This window comes from Microtus ochrogaster, unplaced genomic scaffold (genome assembly GCF_000317375.1).
Source record: "Microtus ochrogaster isolate Prairie Vole_2 unplaced genomic scaffold, MicOch1.0 UNK50, whole genome shotgun sequence".
Taxonomy (NCBI): Eukaryota; Metazoa; Chordata; class Mammalia; order Rodentia; family Cricetidae; genus Microtus; species Microtus ochrogaster.
In genome coordinates this window covers 1,457,624-1,482,366 of record NW_004949148.1, presented here as the reverse complement: position 1 = coordinate 1,482,366, position 24,743 = coordinate 1,457,624, and the positions used below count along the sequence as shown (strand labels likewise).

The window sequence follows — 24,743 nt, the reverse complement described above, 5'->3', positions numbered from 1 at the left end:
TAGACTCCCTTCCTGGTTGCGCAGAGGGCTGTGATCTGTAAGTTTTTCCCCTTTAAATAAATACCACCCTATTAATCATAATTCCAAACTGGTGTGGCATTGCTTGTGACTTACGTCTCCATGAAGTGAAAACATACATACAAGTAACATTATGCACATAAAGCAACTTGAATTTAGAAAATACTTGTATATACATATATGCATGTAACTACAATTAGTGAAAAAGAGGCCATGACTCTGAGAGCAAAGAAAGGTATATGGGGTGTTTAGAGAAAAGAAAGGAAAAATGAGATAATTCTAATCTCAAAAACAAAAGAAATAATAAACATATCTTTCTCAAAGAAAAATAGTCATTTTTTTTCCCTTTCGAGATAGGTTCTTGGTATGTAGCCCAGGCTGGGCTGAAACTCCCAATTTTCTTCCCCTAGTCTCCTGAATGCTAAGATTAATTCTTTCTGAAACATACAATTCTGAAAGTGGTCATCGGAACTGACTTGTGCTATGAAAAATGTTAAAGGAAATTCAAACAGTGGGAAATGATACCAAATGGAAATCTGACTCTGCAAGGGAAAGAAGAACATACATAATGTATAATTCCACTTACAGGAAGTTCCAAGAAATTCATAGTAATCTGATAAAGAGCAGATAAGTGACTGCCTGAGATGAAATAGGAGGGGAGAAAGAATCACAAACGAGGGACAAAGGAAGCTTTAGGCAGTGAAGGGTATGCTAATTCTTTTAATGGTGATGATTTTATATCTGTATCATATCACACATTATATAATTGTATTTTGAATTATGTGTATCCATGACCATACTTATGTTTCAATTAGTATTATAATAGATGACCCCTAGTAACACAAAGGGTGCCACATGTTTCTTTTAGAAAAACAATAACCATATTTTATCAAGCAACTTAAGACCCTTTCCTGTTTGGTGCGGTACTCGCATGCCCATTCATTTTACTGATCATCTAAGCCATCAGAAAAGTGGAGCTGCAAATGAATTACAAAAGAGATGAGGATATTCAGGCCCTAGAAGCCACAGCAAAGATGCTATGATGTTGTGGGTCAAGTAGATCCAAAGGTGTTTTGACCCCTCCTCCCCCCCAAAAAAGGAAATGGTTCTTCCTACATTCCTGCAACGTCTTCTAGAAAAGGTTTTTATGTTTTGATTCTTTTCACCACATTCTTTTATAATTTATAATAAAAGAAGAATTCAAGAGATTAGTGGCACCTGTGACCTTCCCCAGGAGAATGCTCAAATTTAAAGGGCAAAATTTAGTTCTTTCCACAACACTGATTGCCAGTCATCTCCTTTCATTTGGCAGTCCTGCGGATGTTTGTAGGAGGTGACTGTAAACAGAAACTAGATTTCAGTTATTTTCAGATGGGTGCCTCCCAAACAGTATGTTTTCTTTTATGTCTAACTATTTAGGGTGTTTAGAAACCTTTACATTCTTATTAAAATAGGCTATTGTGGCCTGCTCTGTTATTGTTGCTAAGTGCTGCCTAATCTTCAGTAGTTGGATTCTGTAGCACTTAGCAACTGTACTAAGAGCATCCTGCATCTACCGCCCCCCTCTTTTCCCCATGCTACTAGCCTACTTTTACAAATTCTATATACCTTTTCCCTGGCCTATTGCAGCAGACTTCAAACTAACCTCCATTCTTTTCTCTTCTTCCCTCTAATCCACTTTTACACAGAAATGTCAGATTAATCTTCTTGAGACAACCAGTCTCCTTGTTCAAAACTGTCTTCCTTACTCCCTAGTACCTGGGGAGTAAAAACCCAGTTGCTAAACCTTTCAATGTAGACTAACAACTTAGGTTTTCCAACAGTCTCTCATGCCTGCTTAATATACAAACCACCACTCTTAGTCTCTTGAATGTTTGCCATAACTTTCTACTTTTCTAATTCTGCTCATGTGATTTTTTGTTCCACTGCTGTCTTGGTTACTTTTCTATTGCTATGATAAGACATGACAATGAAACTTAGAGAACAGTTTACTGGGGCTTACAGTCTCAGAGGGTTATAGGCCATGACCATCACGGTGCCAGCATGGCAGCAGGCAGGCAGGTAGGCCGGCAGGCATGGAACAGTAACTGAGAGTTTACAGTCGTATCTCTAAGTAGGAGGTAGGGTGAGCTAACTGGGAGGTCATGGACTTTTCAAACCTCAATGCCTGCCTCCTATTACACACAAACTCCAACAAGGCCACACTTTCTAATCCTTCTCAAATATTTCCAAGTATTCAAACATATGAGCCTATGGGGGTCAATTTCATTCAAGCCACCACAAAAGTAGTTCACCAGCAAATGCTTTCTCTTTGTCATTAATCTTTTTGTGCCTAAAAGATGGTTCCATAAGTAAAGGCACTTGCTGCAAAGGGACTGAGTTGTGATAGAAGGAGAAAACTGACTCCTATAAACTGTCATCTGGCCTCGAAACAAAGGCCATGACACACACACCACCACCACCACCACCATCGTTGCCACCACTACCACCATGACCACAACCACAGATAAATGTTAAATACAATTTCAAAACTGACCTTTCTGGGTATTTCTATTAGGATTCAGAAATAGTCATATTCTTTCCATCCCTCTTTCACTCCCCTTTCTATTATCTTTCCCTTCCCTATGGCAATTGTAAATCAGTCATCATTATCAGTAGTGAGTGAGCCTTATCAGATGGAGGTAGAAGCGTGAGTTCTAGAATGGTGTAATAGATGTCATGTTAGAATACAGTGCCAAGTACTATGGGAGCACTCAGGAAAGGGTGCCCCAACCTGGGACAGACTGGACAGATAAATTAGAGAAAGATTTCCAGAGAGTTCATATTTGAGCTGCAGCATTAGGGTATGAGTGTGTGTTGGGTTGGCATGGGCAAAGATATAAAACATTGTGGCACATTCTGGGATCTAGAATTTACTGTGTATTTGGGACATGTGTGCAGGAAGAATTGGGATGTGACACTGAGCAGAGTCTATCATCCACATCTCTAATGCCACATGTAAAGTCTAGTTATTTCCCAGACGGTTTGGAACTTCTGATGGCTTTAAGGAGGAAGGCTGGATAGAAGGTAATATGCCTTTTCCATCTTTTATGGTAGACGGAATCCCTTTTAATTAACACACTTCTGCTAATGACCCAAATACTCTGCTCTCAGATCTCTGCATTGTGCCTGTTGAGTATAATCCCTACATATCAACACTTACCAGAGAGATAAAGGGCTTTGTCCACCATAAACTCCTCAGCAAAGCGAATGTGACAGAAGTTCTTCTTGCTCTTCCGGATAGCAATGATCTCTCCACACTGCTCGAATACTTCCACAATGATCTGTTCTGTCCCATTCTCAGGCAGGCCACCCACAAATACTGTCTTACATCCTGGAGGCCTCTCTCGTGTTGCAGGTGGTGGGAGATCTAAATTAAAAGGTAAAATAATTGGAAATAAAAATATTTGCTTGGGACAGACCTCTTTGAAATCGGATTTTTTTCAGAGATAGTCTTATTGTCTCATCAAAAACTTTAGCCTCTTTAAGTGCTTGTCTCTGCTCCACAGAAAATTTATTGTATGAACCTGAAAAGCATTTTATCCAATGATTTTTGTGACTGTGGTTGCTACGGAATGAAGACCCATTCTGTCTGATCCATCTAGAGAGCTTTAGTTTTGTTCCTTACTTTTGCTGTGATAAGCCTGTACTGTTAATTTTTTGGTTATCTGTATTAAGAGGAGTAAGTAGGGGAAACTTCCCTTAGCTTCACTAATTACATTCGAGCCTGTACACCTACAGTCCCTGATAGAGTTGACTTAGTTCAGATGGTGGATTCTACATTCTATTTATGTTTATTGAAAGAGGTGGTTCACGACTAATTTGACAATTACAAGGTGAATATTTACAAAAGTATTTATAGCTGTTAGAAGGGCTTGATTAAACAAATTAGAGTACAAAGTATTACTTTTATATTCTTAGGGACTTTTAAATATAAATACAAATAAACCTTTCCTCTAATTGTTGGAGTAGTGAGTTCCAAAGCCAATCCTATAGCATTTAAAGGGGCAGAAACTCTAAACTTGCCTGGAAAACCATTAACTAAAGTGAGATAAATCTTGCCATAGAGAGTCATTAAAAACATCCCTAATGCTTTTCCATTTCCCTCTCTAAGAGACAGCTTCTGTCTCTCCCTTTTCCCCACTTCTCCCCTTCCCCCTCTGTCTGTCTGTCTGTCTCTCTCTCTCTACCTCTCTTTCTGCTCTTCTCTTTTTTCCCTCATAACTCACTAAATAAATATCCAACCTCAAAAAAAAAAATCTCTATTGAGATGATTCTCCCTCTGCATAAAAAGTGCGTTCCACTCTGTATTTATACGGCTTGTTGGATCTGTCAGCTCCTTGTTACTCTTTATATGCGTCAAAGCATTTTTAAAAGTGAAACCCTACAGTTCAAAGCCCAACAAAACAAAGCATCCTGGCTATGTTTTTTTTTCTTCTTCCTAGTGTTGGTTTGTGTCTGCAAGGATTTATTTTGTGTAATCCATTCTTCTGATTCAGCTCTCAACAATTCTCTCAGCTCAAGATTTGGAAGCTCAACAATCAGGGATTACAGCTCCCCTGTGAAAATAAATGAGTTTCTTTCACAGAGGAGAATGAAGCCTCCACCTGAGTCTTATCCAAGCTGGCAAACAGCTGATTTGAGAGCTTCCTTGGTTAGCAGTTTCTCTATGTATCTAGCTTTGCTACTGCTGCCTGTCTTACTGGGGTGCTGAGAAGACCAAGGTTTTCATGATGACATTCCTCCCTTATTTAGTTGATAAAGTGGAAAATGGGAGAACTTACAAACTGCTAACTTTTGAAGTCTGTAATTTTCAGAAATCACTGCTTTAGTTTTCGCTTGTGTGTTCCCTATGAGAAGTTTAGAGGGGAAGAGAACAAGTTAGAGTGGGCAGGAGTCTGAATTATCTTACTTAGGACTATTAAGTGATGACATTTAGCAATTTTGGAAGAAAGGGGTTGACAATTGCTTAAGCCTCAGGCTTTGGGGTTTTTAACAACTGGAAAATACTATTGCCATCCTAATTCCAGTTATTCTTAATTATGGTAGCATGAAAGAATCCACTTGGGAGTTGAACACACAATGCCTGGCCCCACACCAACAGCTGATCAGGGTTCAGGGTGCTGCTTGTGCTTTTTTTCTTTTAAGCTTCTCAGGCAGACTTAGTATGTACTTAGTGTTGAAAGTTACTGAGTATTCTGAACTTCTGATATTAAAGAGGAAAATTCTTGACTAAATGAAGTGTCTCATTCAAAGACATCACATCAGATAAAGATATCATAAACTTGGAATAGGAAATCCCACATTTAAGTCTTACTCAATATCTGTGTGACCATGGGGAAGTTACCCAACCTGTGAAAACTCCCTTTTCAATCTATTAAATCGGGATACTATTTCCTAACTTAAACTTCTTTTTGTATGACTATTGATACTACATTGACCATATTGGATGTTGTACAAACCCTAGCACTTCTTAGCTTCCTAATAAATAGTAGTCATTACAGTGTCAATATTCACAGGTGTCATAACTCCCAATCTGGTGCTTTTTAAAACTCTAGCATATGACTGGAGTACAGTGTTAGCGAGGACCTGAACCTGTGAAATACAAACCCCCTTGATTTACCCAGATAAATCTGAGCTTGAGGAATTTATGGCCATGCAGATGCCTGTAGTTTTGACCACAGAATAGAACCAAGCCAATGTATACACAAGCAAAGATTTTTCAAGACCATCTGTTTAGATGAGTTGCTTTCAAACAAAAAGCTTTGGAAGTCCTATTTTAGAATAAAAAAGGCTTCTGGAACTTACTTTTAAAGGATCTGCATGGTAAATAATTCTTTTATGAAGCAAAAGTCACCTTCATTACACAACCTGAATTTAGTTTATGCCCACTGACAGACTAAGGAATATGCAATTGTTCTGGAAGTTACACATAATGCCCCAAATGCAAATGTCCATCCCCTGACTACATTTGTGGGGTTTAACATTTTGTGATGAAGTCATTATTCAGATGCTGTGATTCTTTTGTGGTGACTTCAGTTAAATAATGGAGCATAAAATCCACTAAGAATAATGCGAAGGATGACAGGGATGCATTTGCTTTCTTTAAGTAAATGCAGACTACTTCTTTGAGAGCAGTCGCCAGGATTTAGGTGTATCCCTGTAAGCAGGGAAAAGGCTGCACTGTCTTTATTTATGGATAGTATAGTATCTCTTCTTTAATTAACAGTTCAATGTCTTTGTTGTCCAGGACTGATTTTCTAAACCCACTGGAATACACTGATCAGTACACAGCAATGAGAATCCCACAGGAGAACACATTTAAACTCTCCTTATTCACCAGGTAATGGGGTAGGCCCTGTAGTGCCTAAATCATCATTCAGTGTGACAGAGAAAGGTTCATGTAAAGATGCAAGATAACTGGAAGAATAAAGAACTAGTCTTTGGTGATAGAAAAGGAGGAGCTTCCAGTAATTCTAATTACATCCAAGCAGCCACTCTGGGGAGTGTGTTAAGATTATCAGTATTAGGATAGGAATTCATTGCTGGTCTTTGAGAAAGGAGGCAGAGAGCAGCACAAAGGATGTAAATACCATTTGCATAACATCCTACTTTTCAGAGGAACATCAGCGAATACTTGGTTGGTTTGTCAGAACGTATACAATGCAAAGTCTGTGAGTCGATTTTATTAGACAGCCCAAGAGCGAAGGCCTTACAGACAATCAGTGGAGGTCAGATGCATTTTTAATGTAATCCCAGCTAATTGGAAACAATCAGAAGGCTGGAAAATTGTTATTAATGCCCAATTTACTCGTTTATTTTAATTCTCTTTATAGAGTCCAGCCTTCAGAGGCAAAATGGGTTCTGTCTCTTTTGATACGGTAAAATGAAAAAAAAAATGCCTTTTCTGGTTCCTGGGTGTTTTCACATGTGTGTGCACACAGGCAGCAGGTGACAAGTCATCATTCATCCCTCATTCACTGTTACTTCCAATAGATTCAAAATGTAACCTGCTCTCAGAAGGTGTTACAGTGGAAGTGAAAATCTTGACAGAACTGACTTTGCTAGAGAGATGGAGCTCTGTTCTTGCATCGGGGAGCCCCACTGATAGAGAATCAGTAAATCATTGAGAGCTATCCTGTAGAGAAAGTATGCGTGCTGTAGGCAGCTCTCTTTTTGCTATACTCCAAATCCTGGGAATAGGAGCCCAGTGCTTAGTCTTCTCCCTGTTAGTAAATTCTACTGAAGTTTTAGATTATGTCTTACGTTGCCTACTCTAGATCAGAGAGGTTCAGTTACTTAACAACATCTCATGGCTGAAAAGAGGTGGAAAACTGGGCTATGAAATAAGGCCTGTGTTAGTTCCGAGACCAAGTACTTAACTGTTAAGGTATTCTGCCTGCTCCAGCAAATGTAAAAAGCCCCATCTATAACAAGCCAACCCTCTTTTGATTTTCTAGTATATTTTGGGGAGTTTTACCTAGAGACATGTTTGCAGTGGTAGATTTTTTAAAATGTGGTAGTCATAGTTTTACAGCTGAGTGAAGATATAGGTATCTAGGCTAATCTAACCCAATATCATAGTTTACGGGTAAAGAAACCGAGACACCAGGTAGCGTAATTTAGTGGTAGATGCACCTCTATTAACGTCTGTGGAAACAGGGGCTTTCACGGAACCTGAAGCTCCTTGATTGGCTACACTGGTTGGCTAGCAAACCTCCAGAATCTGCCTGCTTCTGGTCAGGTCACACAACATTCAGCTTTCATGAGGTACTGGTCATCTGAACTAAGGTCCTCGGGCTCGCATGGCAAGCATGTTACCCACAGAACCTAGCCCGCTGTTTCTTTTTTACATTTTGAAATGTTGGGAATCCTCATCATGTTGCATTTTACTATTTATTTTTGATTTTTATCTCTGGTTGGTCTGAGTCATTCTTACTCCTTTAAATCAGTTAGGCTTTCAAGAAGGATAAGTGGGGCAACAGTATTAAATACAGCAGAGAGATAAAGTACGGAATAAAAATTCAGTGTTTCCATTGGATTTAGGATTTAGATAGAAATGTCTCAGAAGGGTTTACCACAGATTTAATCTCAGCACCTCCCACGCTGAAGTACTCCAGAAGAAGAGAGCATACTTGGAGCTGGGCGGGAGGTGAGTGAGGCTGTGAGCTCAGGAAGCACTGGAACCTGACTAAAGGGTGGGCGTGTGGCAAATGGAAAAGAAGAATTGCAAACAGTAATGAAGCAGAGTGGTTCTCAACCTGTGGGTCGGGATTCCTTTGGGGGGTCACCCCACCCTTTCACAGGGGTCATCTAAGAAGTCGGAAAACAGATAGCTACATCACAATTGATAACAGTAGCAAAATTACAGTTTCGAAGTAGTGACAAAAATAATGTTAGGGTTGGGGGTCAGCACACCATGAGGAGATGTATTAAAGGGTCACACCATTAGGAAGGCCAAGAGCAAGCATTTAGAAGGGGGACTGGGCGGTGACTAAAGACACAGAGATGAATACTAGGATCTTAGTGCTGAGGGTGACTTTGATATACTAGATAGGTATGAGGAAGTAGTGGGGCTTTTCATCAAGGCCTTATAATAAATTAGGCTTGGTGGGCCCTAGAGATGATCAGGGCTTTAAGCTATATCAACTGCCTGCTTTCCTGTCGTACAAAACAAGTTCTCACTGTTAATAAAAATGGCGGAATTGCCACACTTTCAGCAAAGAATTAAGAAAGAGATGCCCGAGTTTTTGTACATGACTAAACTGAGTATCTCTCTTTAAACAAAATTTCCATTTCTAAAAAGCAAATAAAAAGCCAGTTTGATTTAAGCTTCAAGGGAGTGTTATTTTTGAACTCAATTCTAAAGCGGATTCATCCCCAGAAGCCACTCATTTACTGGCATTAATTGCCCTATCAGCCTTCCTTAGTACAAAGATGAAGAACTAAATGATTGGGCCTCTGTGGCTTTTCCAACTCAGAACAGAGGAATCATGGCTGCATGAAGAGAAAGGTAAAAAATGTGTCTGAGAAATTTACTTATTTCTTTTACTACAGAATATGAAGTTACAATCTCTTTAAGGCATGCACTAACAAATAATGTGACAAATAATGTGGTCTCTGTGTTAAAGAAAAACAAAAATCAGGACATGTGCTATCCTTTGGAGACTTAGAAACTGGACCCTTAAACTGAACATCTATAGTATCCACCCTGGACATCACAGGTTATGAACCATCCTGTTAGCTTAGACTTGATAAAAATAATGAAAGTCTAGCACAGGCTGCTCACATAATACATGAATGATTAAATCAGCAGGACTCTGCCTTTTTAGTTTTATTGCTCACAATGCCTACATTCAGGGGTTGTTTTTACATGATAAAGGAACTATTAGGGATGTGCATCTTTCTGTAATTTGAACACAAAATGCTGGAAGAAAGGGAGAAAAGGGACATTGCATATGTTAGGACAGTGAAAACAAAAGTAAGACGTAAGGTTTAATGACATTGCTATGCATAAAACCAAAATCCAGGAATGGCTATGTGAGTTGTCAAGAAAGGGCTACAAAAGACTTTTCTTCTTTATTCCCTAATTCTCTTTGAAACAAAATACTCATTTCTAAATAGTCTTCTTGGATGCTGGTCTCCTAGGTTTCTTAGTAGTCTGAAAAGATGTATCCTGTTAACAACTCAGTTAAAGCCCAGAAGGCACTAAGATCATTTTTCACTAGCAAAAGTGGCCAAGGGGACCTGTCAAGACACAAGACACATTCTAAAGCCCTCTGACTGATTCGAAGCCCTCTCAGTTATGAGCAAGTCACACTAAATAGAATTAGGGTCCCTGGCAGCATCTGATTCATGATGAACTGACTCCTATTTATGGTAGTGGATGAAGCATGTGTCTGAAGACACACGTTAAAGGTTCCTATTTGTCTTGAAGAGGCAAGTTCATTTGCTCTATGGTCTAAACAGCTAGATGGATTTTCAAACCAACAACTCAAATCTGAGCAACACAGCAGCAGCTTCCTTGACAGTCCATGCAGTATACTAGGACTCTAGGAAAAACATTATTAATAAGGCTTGAGACACATTTAGGGATAGCTTGTAATCATTTAAAATATGGATCTGGAGAAAAAGTGGATTGGTGGTGTTAAATTTGACCTGAAACAGCCACCTGAATACTACAGACATGTAAAGTAAGTCTAGAGAGAAGCCTATTCTTCACCAGTAAGCTGGACTCTCTGGATCATTTCTATTGGGTTAGATGACTACATGGCTACAAGTAGCCTGACTTAGTCTCAACATTCCTTGCCCTTCCACGGAACTGAATTTCACCTCACTGTATATTGTAGTATAGAAGGTGACTAGCAGTCGGTGGAATGATGTGGGACTACCTGTCAGCAATGGGGCCTGTGTAGCACTAGACTCATTCTCAAGGCAAGGGCTTCAAGTGGGCTCAGACCATACTCAGTCTCTGCCATCACTAGTGTGTGGATCAGTTATAAAAAGAAAAGCCTACAAATGACAGTGGTGAGCACTTCGGGTTGGGTGCCTCCTTCTGTACTAACACCTGAATTCCCTGTCACATGGCATTAGGCACACTGCACCACTTGTGCAATGCTGTATTGCAGCTAGCATACAAACATCTACTGATCTGTACATAAAATCCAGCCTCTCCCAGTAAGAGAACAACTTTCCGTTTCTCTTTCTAGGTGAAGCTTCTGCATCTACACCCATGAAACCCTTAGGTATTCTTTGGAAAAAGAACTCTAAAACACTGTGGCTTAAATAGGCGAAACTAAACAACAACAACAACAACAACAACAACAACAACAACAACAGAAAGAAAAAGCAGGCTAGTACTTGGGTTGGGAGGGAAGAGAGTGCAGCTTTTGCAGTGTATGATCTCCTTTACTACAGGCATGTCTGGAGGAATTGGCGGAGGCACTATTCCCAAACCGGGCATCATTGGAGTTATCGGTGGTATTCCAGTCATCATTCCAAGGGCAGGATCGAAGTCTGAAAAAGGAGACAAAATAAATAAATAAATAAGTGATAGCAGACAAAGTCAAATGGAGGCAGAATGTTATGTTATAAATATCAAGTCAAAAGGTCTTTGTAAGACAAGGGCAAAACAAACAAATGCCTCTTTCTGGTTAACATTCTCAGTCTTAATTACCATGTATCTGTGCACTTTTCTTTCACAATGTAGGAGTTGTTTTGTTTGATCCCAGCCTATGTAAATAGTCTCGACATGTCTGTTTGATATTCAGCATCTTCTATAACATTGCTCTGCCTTTTGTAATCCATCAGTTTCCAGTACACATCTTTGGCTCCATTCTGACAAGGCTTCTTGTTGTCCCTTGTACCTTTCCTGTCTTTTTCGAGTATAGTGATAATAGTATACACTTTGTGGGGATGGGGCAGACTTAGGTTCTCCTTTCTGTCATTCAGCAGCAATATGGTTTATATCTCCTACCTTCCAGGGAGCTATGAGGCGTAAAGAGAATGAAGAATGAAATGTGCTGAGCATAGCGCACAACATGAAGTGGCTCAACAGATAACTACTCTGTGTGTCTTTCTCCATGCTGTTTTCCCTGGCTGGAAGGGTCTGAAGCTCTCTGAATTTTCCCTGTGCTTCAAAGCTTAAGTCTTACACACTTGAAGCGTCCTTTGTAGATTATTCTGGTGCATTCTTAACTCTGTGTCTAAAATCTGTTCAAACTTTTTGCCACTGAATTTTTTTATTTTCCATTGCTTTTGTTTTACAAAGAGGTGTGACTCTAGGAAGTATGGCATTACCTGCACTGGCAGGTTGTATGTCAACTTGACACAAGCTAGAGCCATCAGAGAAAGGAGCCTCAGTTGAGGAAATGCCTCCATTGCAATCAGCTGTGAGAAATTTTTTCAATTGGTGATCAATGGGGAGGGCCGGACCATGGTGGATGGGGCCACCCCTGGGCTAGTGGTCCTGGGTTCTACAAGAAAGCAGGCTGAGAAAGCCAGAGGACGCAAACCAGTAAGCAGCTCCCCTCCATGGCCTCTGCATCAGTTCCTGCCTCCAGGATCCTGTCCTGTTTGAGTTCCTCTCTTGTCTTCCTTTAGTGATGAACAGCAAATATTGAAGTGTAAGCCAAATAAACCTTTCCTCCTCAACTTGCTTTTTGGTTATGTTTCATCACAGCAATAGAAGCCCTAAGACAGTACCCAAACAATTTTTGTGAGGTTTATATATGTGAATCCAAATCAACAACAACATCATTAGCAACATCATTCTGATGGCACAATCTCTTGTGATACATTGCAAAAACATACAACTTTGGCCCCTGGATTGATTTCTTTACCAGAATCTAGAAGGATTCCATAGGTATATGGCCTGAAGCTTCTGGAGGTATCTAGTTGATTACATATATAGTATAGAAAATGTAACATGAAGGGCCAGGCCTGCTTGTTTGGGTTTTCTGTCCTGCCCAGTACCCCCCAACTGTTTAGCCCCAAAGAAAATCACACATAGGTCTCCATAAATTATAAAGCTGATTGGCCCATTAGCTTTAGCCTCTCAGTGGCTAACTCTCACATCTTGATTAACCCATTTTTCTGATCTATGTTAGCCATGTGGCTCAGTACCTTTTTTCAGTGGTGCAGATCACATTCTGCTTGTTTGGGTGGTCTGGGCTGGAGTGGGAGAAATCAACTTCCTCCTTCCCAGAATTCTCCTGTTCTCATTACATCATTTCTACTTCCTGTCTGGTTTTCCCACATATATTTCCTGCCTGGCCAATCAGCGTTTATTTATAACATGATTGACAGAATACAGACAATTCTCCCGCACCATTTCAACCTCTTTCTTAAAAAAAAAAAACAAAAACAAAACAAAAAAACAAAGGAAAATATCAATAGTCCATATTTTGTGAATGTGGGTGTAGTAGTTCAGGCTACTTCCAGCTGGTTGGGGGTGCTGATAATCTTATGGGGACCTAAAGAAAATTTAGAGTTATGACCAAGTCCTGACTGAAGTATCCTGTGAGTTTGATCATCTCAGGCAGCAGTATTGAATCTGTTCTGGATGTAGAACTCAGACACCTGGGCCATCTATTCCTGCCAGAGATTTCTCAGGTGGTCTTCCTTGATCAAAGCTGATTTTTCTTAACTCGGAATAAATCCACAGCCTCTCATTTTCTGTGGAAACAAAAGCAAAATCTCTTCTCCAAAGTAACATACATTTTGACTTCAACTGTGAAGTCAAGGTGTTTTCAAAATACCTATCTTCGATTAATTCTGTAGCATTTACAAGCAAATATCTTTTAGCAGCTGTTGCTCCTTCCTCAGCAAACAATTCAAAGAGAGCATAATAACATACAAGTATCAAGATTCTCTGTGTATTTTTCATCTTTAAGTGGCTTTGTTTTAACCTCTATTTCTTTTATTTTTACTTTTAACTTTTGGCTTTTTGAGACAGGTTCTCTGTATATCTTTGTCCTGGAATTCCCTTTGTAAACCAGGCTATCTTTGAACTCACAGAGATCCATCTGTCTCTGCCTTCCAAGCATCCATCCTTCCTTCCTTCCTTCCTTCCTTCCTTCCTTCCTTCCTTCCTTCCTTCCTTCCTTCCTTTCTTCCTAGAACTTTAATCTTTAGCCTGTATATATTTTTAACAAAATGTAAACCATTTAGAGGTTTTCTTCCTCTTTGAATCTCTCTTTACTGTATATCTCTCTTCTTCTGACCACATGGGTCTTTAATTTGCTAAGGAATATGGAGAAGTTTTCTTGCCACAACTCTATGGCATTTTAAGGTCCTTGCCAGGAAGCAAGCTGCAACATTGTGTCCATAGCTCCATATTCTGGACCGCCTGCTTGAAAGAGTCAGAGATTTTCTGGCAGGGAGGCCCAGAAAACCGGTATTTTAAAACAGCAGCTTTTTCCCTGCTACAGCTGAAAACCGAAATGGTTTACTGTAGTCTTTCCCAAGCTTTTTAGGTTTTCTGTGGATGCAGTTATCCACATGGGTGCCATTCTGTAACATGGAGGGTCCTGTTTGTTTGTTGTGGTTTTAGTCCTGCCCGGTACCCCACAACTGTTTAGCCCCAAAGAAAATCACACATAGGTCTCCATAAATTATGAGCTGATTGGCCCATTAGCTCTAGCCTCTCAGTGGCTAACTCTCACATCTTGATTAACCCATTTTTCTGATCTATGTTAGCCATGCAGCTCAGTACCTTTTTTCAGTGGTGCAGATCACATTCTGCTTGTTTGGGTGGTCTGGGCAGGAGTGGGAGAAATCAACTTCCTCCTTTCCAGAATTCTCCTGTTCTCATTACATCTGGTCTGGTTTTCCCGCCTATATTTCCTGCCTGGCCAATCAGCGTTTATTTATAACATGATTGACAGAATACAGACAATTCTCTAGCACCAAGAAAATTGGAGAGTACCCCCAAATGGGATAAATAGAAACTGGGGCCCATAGGAACCTAGAATGAAATTAGGACTCTGCACTCAGGTACACTGTCAGTTCTGATCAATCCCTGATATGGAAGAGGAATTTATAATTTTCAAGAAAGGTACTTCTGGTGGGTAGAATAAACAGATCCTACTCTGGATTGGTACTGATCTTACGGCACTGACCTCCTAGCCAGTGTTCAGCATTAGAGAGACTTAGAAGATGGCAAGATAAGCCTTTGAAAGCCTGGCATGATCCCTGAGTGTAGTACAGGCTCAGAACAAGGGCTTCATTTGGATATAAGAGTAGTCCTAATTTCATTGTCTAAATTGTTTTTGTAAAAAAAAATCTTGGAGATTTGTAAAAACAATATTGAGAAAAGGGACTTCAAGTTTCTTTGACTTCCCATTACAATACTTATCTCAGTATAGATATGCATACAGTGTACTGTAATCAAAGAGACACTGTGAAAGGTTGTGCTGGTGATGAAGGGACAGTTGCATTAGCAATGGTGAACCCTACTCCCAAAGATTTCATCATGCTAGCCACAGCGCTAAGTGGAATAATGTTTGTAAGGTTGTCCTTAAGGTGGCCATAAGGATCTTGGGTGGTTCTTGAAGATGCTGGAGGAGGAAGATATAAAGAGCAGAGGGACTCTGTGGTTCCAAAAGGGGCAGAACTTTAGTCCTACTATGCCAAAAATTGAAGGAACCCTGTGTCTGGGCAGACAGGGAAGTGAATACCACATGGACATCCCCTTATGCAAGGACAATCCAAGCAAGCTAGGTCATCACGTCTTCTAATGTCTGTCTCCCTGAGGTGCTAATATCCTAGAGAGGTTTAGGAAGAAAAAAGTTTCTCTCAAGAGCTCTTTTATTTTATAGAAACACTTAGGTTCAATCCTCATAGGTTAACCTACTCAACATGCATGCACACCTATATATAACTGTCTCCAGAGGTTCTCATAATTTTATTATTTTGCACTCAATAGTATGTGACCTTGAGGAAAGTTTCTTAATGTCTCTATGCTTTCATTTTCTTTTTGGTAAACAATAGGGGCACATAATGAAATTCAGCTCAAACAATGAAAGAACAAATTAGGTATTAAGACCCCTGGCATAGATAACTTTTCTTTCTTCTGTGCCAGTTGTGAAACACATACTGATAAACTTACTAATTCAGACATTCACTATTATAGTCCACAAACATTTATGATAAGGCTTCTTTAAGTTACGCCCTACGCGGGGGCTGGGAAAGGTGTCTAGTTTCCCTTTTCATCTTGGAGAACTTTAGGTCTCTGGCCCTCTGTCTTGCTGTACCTACAGCAAGTAAGAGCACCATGATTCAGAATGCCATTTGTGCGTTTGTAAAATCTGATTCTTTGTGCAGAAGATTTTGGAGAGATTGCTAACATCATCTCACCCATTTACAAACTGTTAATTTTCTTTAGGAAGAGATCAGATTAGACTGTATGCCACCTAAACAATCCCATCGATTTCCCCAGCCATTGAAATGTTTGTCTTCCTCTTATTGTTCTGCCTGCCTCCTCGTTGGTATTCACGTAGCTCTGTCACTCACAACTCTACCTTTCCACAGATTACAGACACATCACTTCATTAAACAAGTTCTGCTACTTCCACTGAGAAGGAAATGCCTGTCTTCATGGACTGTCTACTAATAGATGGAGACAAACAAATATATAGGATAATATAACTCCTGACTGATGAAGTCACCACTCTGCAGTTTGGTAGGATTACATTAATATTTTATGAATTCATTTAAAAGCAAATGTATTCATGACATATGGCTAAAGATAGAATAGATAACCTCCCTTTAATTCAACACGTCGAGTTCCATAGGCTAAACTGCCAAAGAGGGCTTGCTAGAGGGCATTTGTGCATGACATTTCAAAGACTCCCATCCAATTACTTATTATTTTGTTTATATTTAACCATTAAGACACAAAACGGACCTAGATTTCCAATGCCACTGGGGAAAAGCAAAGAGATATAGGCTTTTATATGAGTATTACAGAATCTACAAACTCAAAGGGAAATTTAAAACACATTGGGAGTAGAACAGAAAAGAAATTCCTTCTCCTTTTCTGGCTTCTAGCCTGGATTGAGGAGTACTGCCAACATATGTATTATTGCCACCTATTATTTGGAATTTCAACACCTGAAAGAGATTTGAAATCACACACAAAGGCTGTTAAAAGGGCAAAGTATACCTCCAAAGTTCATTTGACAAAAATTTCACTGTTCAATTTTGCCTTTATTATTTCTTCTTTGGCCACTCATTTCCTATAGCCTTCTTGACTCTTGGCACAGCTACTGCTGGGTAGGCCATAAAATATTGGTTTGTATACCGCCTTTTGAGTCATGCAATTTTCAAAGTCCCACCCTATTAGAAATTCTGCCGATTCTGAGTTAGTTGGGCAAGCTTTCTGCTCAGATTAAGAGTTGTAGATCCATCACATTTTCAAGTAACTTTTCAGTGTAGATTTAGTTTTCCTGCTACTTAGCAACTTTTATTTCCCAAATTTGGTAATATTAAGTGATACTTTGTACATGTATGAGCCATTGAGGGGGAATGGACACAGAGTCAGGTCTATGCTGTTATCCAATCATCCAATTGTCAATCTGTTACCAATCAGTTGGCTGGGGGTCCTTTGCTCTACCAGGATAGAGATAGTAGGTAGGTGAGGAGAAAATTTTCCTGGCTGGTAATTCTGAGCCCTAGAGCTTCCATAGCCCAGGGGCTGGAGTAGAAGACCAAAATTTAGAGATATAATCACTGTGAGTTAGGAAACACTGATCCAGGCTTTAGAAACTATACACTTCTGGTTCTAGCCATAAATTAAAAGCTTATTATGCTGGACTTTAGCCCCCCATGGCCTTTAACACATGCAGCTATTGTAATCTTTGGTTAACAGCAGCACTGGGTGGAGGTGAGAGCAGATAGCAGAAGCAGACAGTACCTTCTAGTTTTAAATCTCTCACATGGATCTCAGGTGCTAGGACTCACAGCTCTGCACTGACAACTGTTAGAACTCTCTGGTCCAGAGAGTTGGGATCTCCAGGCTTTGACAGTGGCCTATACAAAGCTCTTGGGTTCAGGGTATCCAAGGCCCTTAGCCCTTAAAGGCTGGTAGCTCTCTGGTACTCTTCTAATGACCAGAGCCCTCCGGTTCTCATCTTTGGCTTTTCTTTGATGTCTCCATGCTCTAGTGTTTCTGTTTTCATGACTCTTTGGAACTCTTCAGTTGCTCTCCCATTGCTGTTGTTGTTGCTGCTGCTGCCCTGTCCTCTCTTTTGCCTTCAATATTGATGAAGACTATTGGGTCAAAAAAAAAAAAAAAACAAACCACAACTCAAGGGAAGCCTTTATTGGGCTGAATGCTGAAACACCAGCATAGGAGGGTGTCTCCAGGCTTACTAGAAAAGTGAGTCAAACAATCCACTTATATACTGGAAAGGGGATGTGTCATAGAAGTTTGCATTAATCAAAGTACACTTTCATGGAAATGAAGGGGCTATGCTAGGACCAATAGTGACATTAGCACTTAGGCAAATATGGAACCATGCTTATCCTAATCACAAGAGTCTCTCATTCAATTTAACGAATGTGTTTGTACGAATTACAGGCCTTCTCCTGGGCATCTATGGAAAGTGTGTCTCTTCCTTCTTGGGTGGAAACAAGCCTACTGCAGGCTGTTTAAAACAAAGTTGATAGGGATATTCCTCTCTGGCCCAGAGTTGTGCTTAAGCAGCAAACATCTATAACTGCCTTGAAGTTTCTTCAAGTGTCCATGGAGTTTATGAAACAGCTAATGATATGAGGGCACTTTGGCTGCTTGGTGGGTGTTTCTTTGCTCAAAGAAGCCACGGCACCAGATATGGTCTACTAGCTGTCAATCTGAAGACAAATGTTCCTCCGCAATACCTTAACTTTGTAAAGGAAATAAGGAGTGCTTGCAATAAGGGCTTATATTAACATCAACAGCACTTGAACATCATTCGACAATGCTCAAGCAGAATCCTATCTTGGTTACCTAGAGAGAAGAGGTCTCTCTCTAATTTGTTTTACATTGTCTAAATTTTGGTGTCAGGTCTTGTGCCAAACATTGGTGAAATAAATATGGCAAAATCATATTCTAATTTGGAAACAACCATGCAAACAGAATACTTCCATTAATTATTATCATTAACATGGTTATTGACTGGATGCTTATAATATCCTAGGTACCATGTTAAACATTTTCTATAATCTCACCCCCAAAAAGACAAGGAGAGTATCCAGTCTGGTTGGTGTGGGGTGTGATGGGTTAATAGAATTATTTATTTTTTAAAGGACAAAAACTAGAAAGGCATCAAACCCTTGCATTAGACTGACAATGAACTTTTTCAGAGTATTGTAATCATGTCTAAGATCTTATAGGGCAAATGTCGTCATGGCACTTTTGCTCTGTGGAAGAGTCTATTGGTATAGACCTGGGTGACTGACACTCTTGGATTAGGCCTGTTTATAAAATCCTAGAAATCTTAGAAGTTTCCCATCTTTGATGGAAACAAAGGCATTACACATGCCCATTTTATGGCATAACAGTTGATATTTTCTGATTCTAGTCTGGACTTTCTATACAGATCCTTTGCAAGATTTTTGCAGGCAGCTAATAGAAAGAAAGAATTCAGATCTCTAAGAGCAGCCTGGCTAAATTGTAAGATGATTCTGGACTCTCCTGGAATAATTATTAGACCTCATATAGGCACACATTCCCAAAGTTTTGCTTAATGCATACAAAATTCCACCAGCACCTACCATGACTTTGTAGATCACTGGACATCTATTTCAGCCCATTAGGCAAGATGAGGTAGAATAAGGCCTGGTTCATGGACAATGGAAAATAAGCTAGCAGACTGGTTTGGGTTTCTTTTGTTAAAAAAAATTTGTGTGTGTGTGTGTGTGTGTGTGTGTGTGTGTGTGTGAACATGTGCATTTGCAAATATTTATGTGGGGGCTTACTATGGTGCATATGATGAAATCAGAGGACAACTTTGTGAAGTCAGTTCTTTCCTTCCAGAACATGGTTCGGGCTATTGAACTTAGGTTAGGATTATGTGGCAAATGCCTTATACTTACTGTATTAGTTCGGTTTTCTATCGCTGTGAAGAGACACCATGACCATGACAACTCTTATAAAGGAAAATATTTAATTGGGACTGGCTTACAATTTCATAGGTTTAGTGAATCATTGTCATGGTGGGAAGTAAGGTAGCATGTAGGCAGACATGGTACTGGAGAAGGAGCTGAAAGTTCTACCTCTTGATCCTCGGGCAGCAGAAGGAAAGACCATATACTGAGCATAGGTTGAGCATATATGAGACCTCAAAGCTCACCCCCACAGTGATACACTTCCTCTAATGAGGCCACACCTACTCCAACAAGGACACACCTAACAACCAATCCCTATGGATTGAGCATTCAAACACATGAGTCTATGGGGACCATATGTATTCAAATCACCACACTCACTGAGTGATCTTTTCATTCCTACATTTTTGCTCTGGTCCCACATATCGTACTATGGGATTTCATTCTTGTAGTTCAAGGTTTATATACACTACCCTTCCAGCCATCTTTCCTCTAGTCCTTCCAATTCAATTGCACTGTGTGCTTGTCTTTCTAGAAAATTTGATGCCTTACAAATTATGCTTTAAACTCTCAATCAAGGATGTTTTGCACACCTTTGGAGAACTAATGAGGACATTTCCTACTCTATACACAGTTTCTAAATATCTGGGTTTTAGAGATGAATAAAAATATTATATATGCATATATATTTAATATTGCTAACTTCTGAATTTGCCAAGAAAAGATACGTGGAAAAAATAACAGGGAATCTAAGTGATTCACGTAGCTCATAGGGGATAGAACATTTTAAAACACAAAACTTAAGAAATCGACACTCTTGGAATAAAAAACATTCTTTTCAGTCAATCAAATTCAGCTTCACAGAAACTCATTATATTTCTCAGATTTATATTTTGCAGCAGACTAGTGAAAGTAATATTCACTAGTCTGGGGCTATGTGCCAGTTCTCTGAAAGCACTCAAGCACTTCACTTATTATGAACCCTACATATTACACAAGGCAATAGAGCAGAACACCCAATAATCTCCTCTGGCCGCTGTACAGCACACAGGCATGTGCACCCCAATTTTCCTATACCACAAAGACATATACATGCACACATACATACACATAAATGTTTCCTTTTCCTCAAGGACTGGAATAATGGTGTATTTTATCTTTATAACTGACCAGGTCCCTCATTCCTCTCTTTTTTTTTTTTCATTCAGTTTGCCTGGTCAGTTTTTTTCTCAACTTTGGAGACAGTGCAGTCCTAGGATTTATATATAGGACTTTTAACTAACCTTCTTGCACTGTCTTCTCTTCCCATTCTTATTTATATTTTCCCAGGTGATGATTCGCTTTATTTGTAGAAGTGTTATTTTTCTTATACTGTCATCTTTTCCATGAGCTGGGTCAAGGTCTTTGTGGAAGGAGGTGATCTACTCAAACTCAGTAGTTCACTACTATCTCCATACTACCTTCTCTTGCTTCATTTCTGATGATGGACACCATTTCCTCTGTCCAGACTCTTCTCTAGTTCTCAGTCCCCAACATGCTCCTAGTTAACTCTGATGCAAAAGTCACCTCCTTTGTGAATCTTCCCTGACCAGCACTATTTATCTAGTTGTGTACAATATTTTACTCTGACTCTTTCTACATTGTACAACAGTGGTATTCATTTTATTGCCCCCACCAATGGAGTCTGATCTGAAGGCAAGGACTGAACCCTCTGAATCTCTGCTTGGACTGAGCTCAGTATCTGAATTAATAAATGAATGCAGAAGTGAAAGAACAAACTAATAAAATAGATGGAAAGTTTTTGAGCTACTGGCAATCAAGAGGCAGTTTATACCTGCAAACACATTTTATTGGAGGAAGAAAATGTGATTCTGTCAACTTCAGAGCAGGGATCTCTGAGTTCACCTGCTTTCTCTCTAGGGCTCCTAATAGTACTTTGCATATAGCAGGCTTTAGTAAATATTTCTTCTATAAGTGAATAAATAAACAAACAGTATCACTCAGATCCTTCCTAATAGTTTCCAGTAGGGAGTCTCTGAAAAAAAAAAGATGTTTTTTCTTATGATTGATTGTGCATTTATGTATTTCAGTGAGTTAAGACCGTGATCTTTTATCTCTTTGGTTTTTCGAGGCAGGGTTTCTCTGTGTTGCCCTCACTGTCCTGGAACTCGCTGGTTTCAAATTTACAGAGATTGACCTGCCTCTGCCTCCTGAGTCCTGGGATTAAAGGCGTGTAAGACCATGATCTTTATTTTGAAGTTTCTGAAGCTCATGATCTTTGGATATTTTTCTAAAGGTTATAAATAGTTTAGAATACTTCTGTCTGAAAACAGTTCCATAGCATTTATCCACACATATTGTGATGTGAAATGACTATCTGTTCTTGTGGAGCAGTCCTAGGGACGTTTGTCCAGGCTTCAGCTTTGGTGGTTGTCTCAATACTCAACTTCTACAGTGCCATCTATGTTTTGTCCCCTATGCCCTAGTGAATCTTGATATTCTCATCGGCTCCCAAGTCAATCATGATGTGGTTGTTTCTGAGGAAAACTATGACAGTACATGGATCATACAGCTTACAGATTTTGTTAAAGTTGGGTACCTCTTTATTTATACAAGCAAATAACTACACATTTTAAATATTTTCCATTATGTTCTATAGAACCTCAGTCATGTCTAACCCAAATGATGACAACTTGCTTTTCCTTGATGTCCCTGACAGCTACTGTGTAACCGTGGGAACACACATGGCCTCTTGGAGAATAACTAAACATCTCCAGGTGTAAATATACTTCATGAGTTGTCTTAGGATTACCATAACTGGAAGGATTCTGAGTTTGTTTTGGAAAAATATTAATTCTATTTGGAACACTGTCATATGTATCATTGGCTCTTGGTAAAGGAATCTTTCCCAGGATCTCACCCCATTTGTCACTGAAAGCATCCTGTACCTGTTGGACATGTAAACATTAATACAAAGGTAAGTCCAGTCATTTTCAGGATTTGTCAGAGATGGGACTAGCCATGAGACAGGCAATACCATTCTTCTTTTTGTTTCTCTTATAGTTAACCTGGCAATTCAAGGATAACTTTTTTTTTTTTTGGAAGACAATACCCACGGTGGGGCCTGAACTTGCTCTGGGAGTAAGATCCATGACCCACATTTTCCATTCTTTCCCATATTCTCCCAGAGAAGACGTCGTAATGAAATTCTTCTCCTACTTTCATACTTCACAGATCATTATGAAGCTGCTAAAAGTATTTGAATTAAGATGGAAATACTAAGCAGGGGCAAATAATAATCACTGAGTAATTTTCAATTGGTTCATTGTTGGTTATATATATCTGGCACGACTGAACTAGAACACTGTTTTTTTACTCCCACAGAAGCTATGACATTTCTGGTTGCCTCTTTCTTGGGAGAAATATAGAGTCTTTTTAGAATGCTTTGGCAAAACAAACACTGTTGCAGAAAACAGGTGTTAGGAAGTGATCCTGACCTGTCATCCCTGTAAATTAATTTTATTGAAAAGCAGCTGCACAAAACAGCATGGCAGATGAAAGGCAGATCCACTCCAAACTTGAGATGGCCTATTTCTGCTCCCCACTTGAAGAATATAATTATGTCAGTCATTGTCTTCAATGACAAGTATGTATCCATCAACATCCATGGCAGTAGAGAGTTGAACTCTCAGGAGGATGTCAAGAAAGCTTATGTATCATCTGATTTTTATCTATGACAAAGTGTATTCTATTACCATAGAAAGGCCAGATGAGACAGGCTAAACCACAGAATTCTGGCTCAGCAGGAAAATGCCTACGTGGAAGAAAGGTAGCTGAATTACTAAACCATTAATAAGGGTACTTTAGAGAACAGTTCCATAAGAGTCATTTTATTTAGTGTATAAATAGTTGCAAAAATATAGTGGTTTTCATTATAACATTTCCATACATGCAATTAAAGACAGTGATTTTACCACATTTTCTATCACTTTCCCCTCTCACTGGTCCGCTTTCTAGAGGCTTGGGCAAAAATTACATATGTTAACTAGTAACTATTCTATGAAAGAAACTGAGCTACAGAAAAAGAGGGAGGATCAATGATGTGGTCCCGGCTGAAGACTGAAGAGGCCGGAAGATTCCTAGAGAGTAAGTAGTAAAAACCCATATTAAGATGCTAAAATGGTAGGATTCCAATGTGCTTGGACAACAGTATGAGGTAGGCTCACTCAGAAAAGTGAATTTGCAACTGCTGGCTGAATTTTGATTTGTCTGCTTTTATTTCAGGTGGCCTCCAGCTTATTGGATGGTGCTGCCCATGTTAATTATGGGTATTACCTCCTCAGTAGCTCTCCTGCCTGTCAATCATCTCTGTGAAAACTATCAAAGATGTATCCAGTGGTGTGCTCTGTTAATCACTTAGACATTTGTCAATACAATCCAGTACATAACATAGTCCAATCCACTACACTTGGCAGTCCAATCTAGGACACATCTTTCATTCCAATCCAGTACATATCTCAGTCCAATCCAGAACACATCTCAGATGAGTCCAGTACCCATCTCAGTCCAATCCAGTCCATCTCAGTCCAATCCAGTACACATTTCTCAGTCCAATCCAGTCCATATCTCAGTCCAATCAAGTACACATCTCAGATGAGTCCAGTACACATCTATGAGTCCAATACAGTACACATTTCAGACCAATCTAGTACACATCATTCAGTACAATGCAGTACATATTTCTCAGTCCAGTCCAGTACACAACTCTCAGTCCAATCCAGTACACAACTCTCAGTCCGATAAGTATGCATCTCAGGCCATTCCACTACACATCTTAGTCCAATCCAGTACACATTTAAGTTCAATCCAGTACACATCTCTCAGACCAATCTATTACACATCTCAGTCCAATTTAGTACACATCTCTCAGTCCAATCTAGTACAAATCCCTCAGTCCAATCCAGTACAAATCTTGGTTCAACCCAGCAAACATCTCTCAGTCCAATCCAACATACATCTCATTCCAATCCATTACATTTCTTTCAGTCTAATCCAGTACACATCTCAGTCCAATGCAGTGCACATCTCAGTCCAAT

General features: G+C 39.5%; 1 protein-coding gene across 2 annotated transcripts in view; it reads right to left on the bottom strand.

The window, feature by feature from the left end:
* The window catches only part of Enox2 (ecto-NOX disulfide-thiol exchanger 2), a 266,870-nt gene that overhangs the window by 44,987 nt on the left and 197,140 nt on the right, over window positions 1–24,743 (bottom strand). For both annotated transcript variants that reach the window (XM_005369525.2, XM_026777255.1), the window contains 2 exons: window positions 10,918–11,073; window positions 3,221–3,427 (listed from right to left, as the gene is read on the bottom strand). In XM_005369525.2, the coding sequence (XP_005369582.1) occupies window positions 3,221–3,427; window positions 10,918–11,073 (363 nt within the window). The remainder of the gene's footprint in view (window positions 1–3,220; window positions 3,428–10,917; window positions 11,074–24,743) is intronic.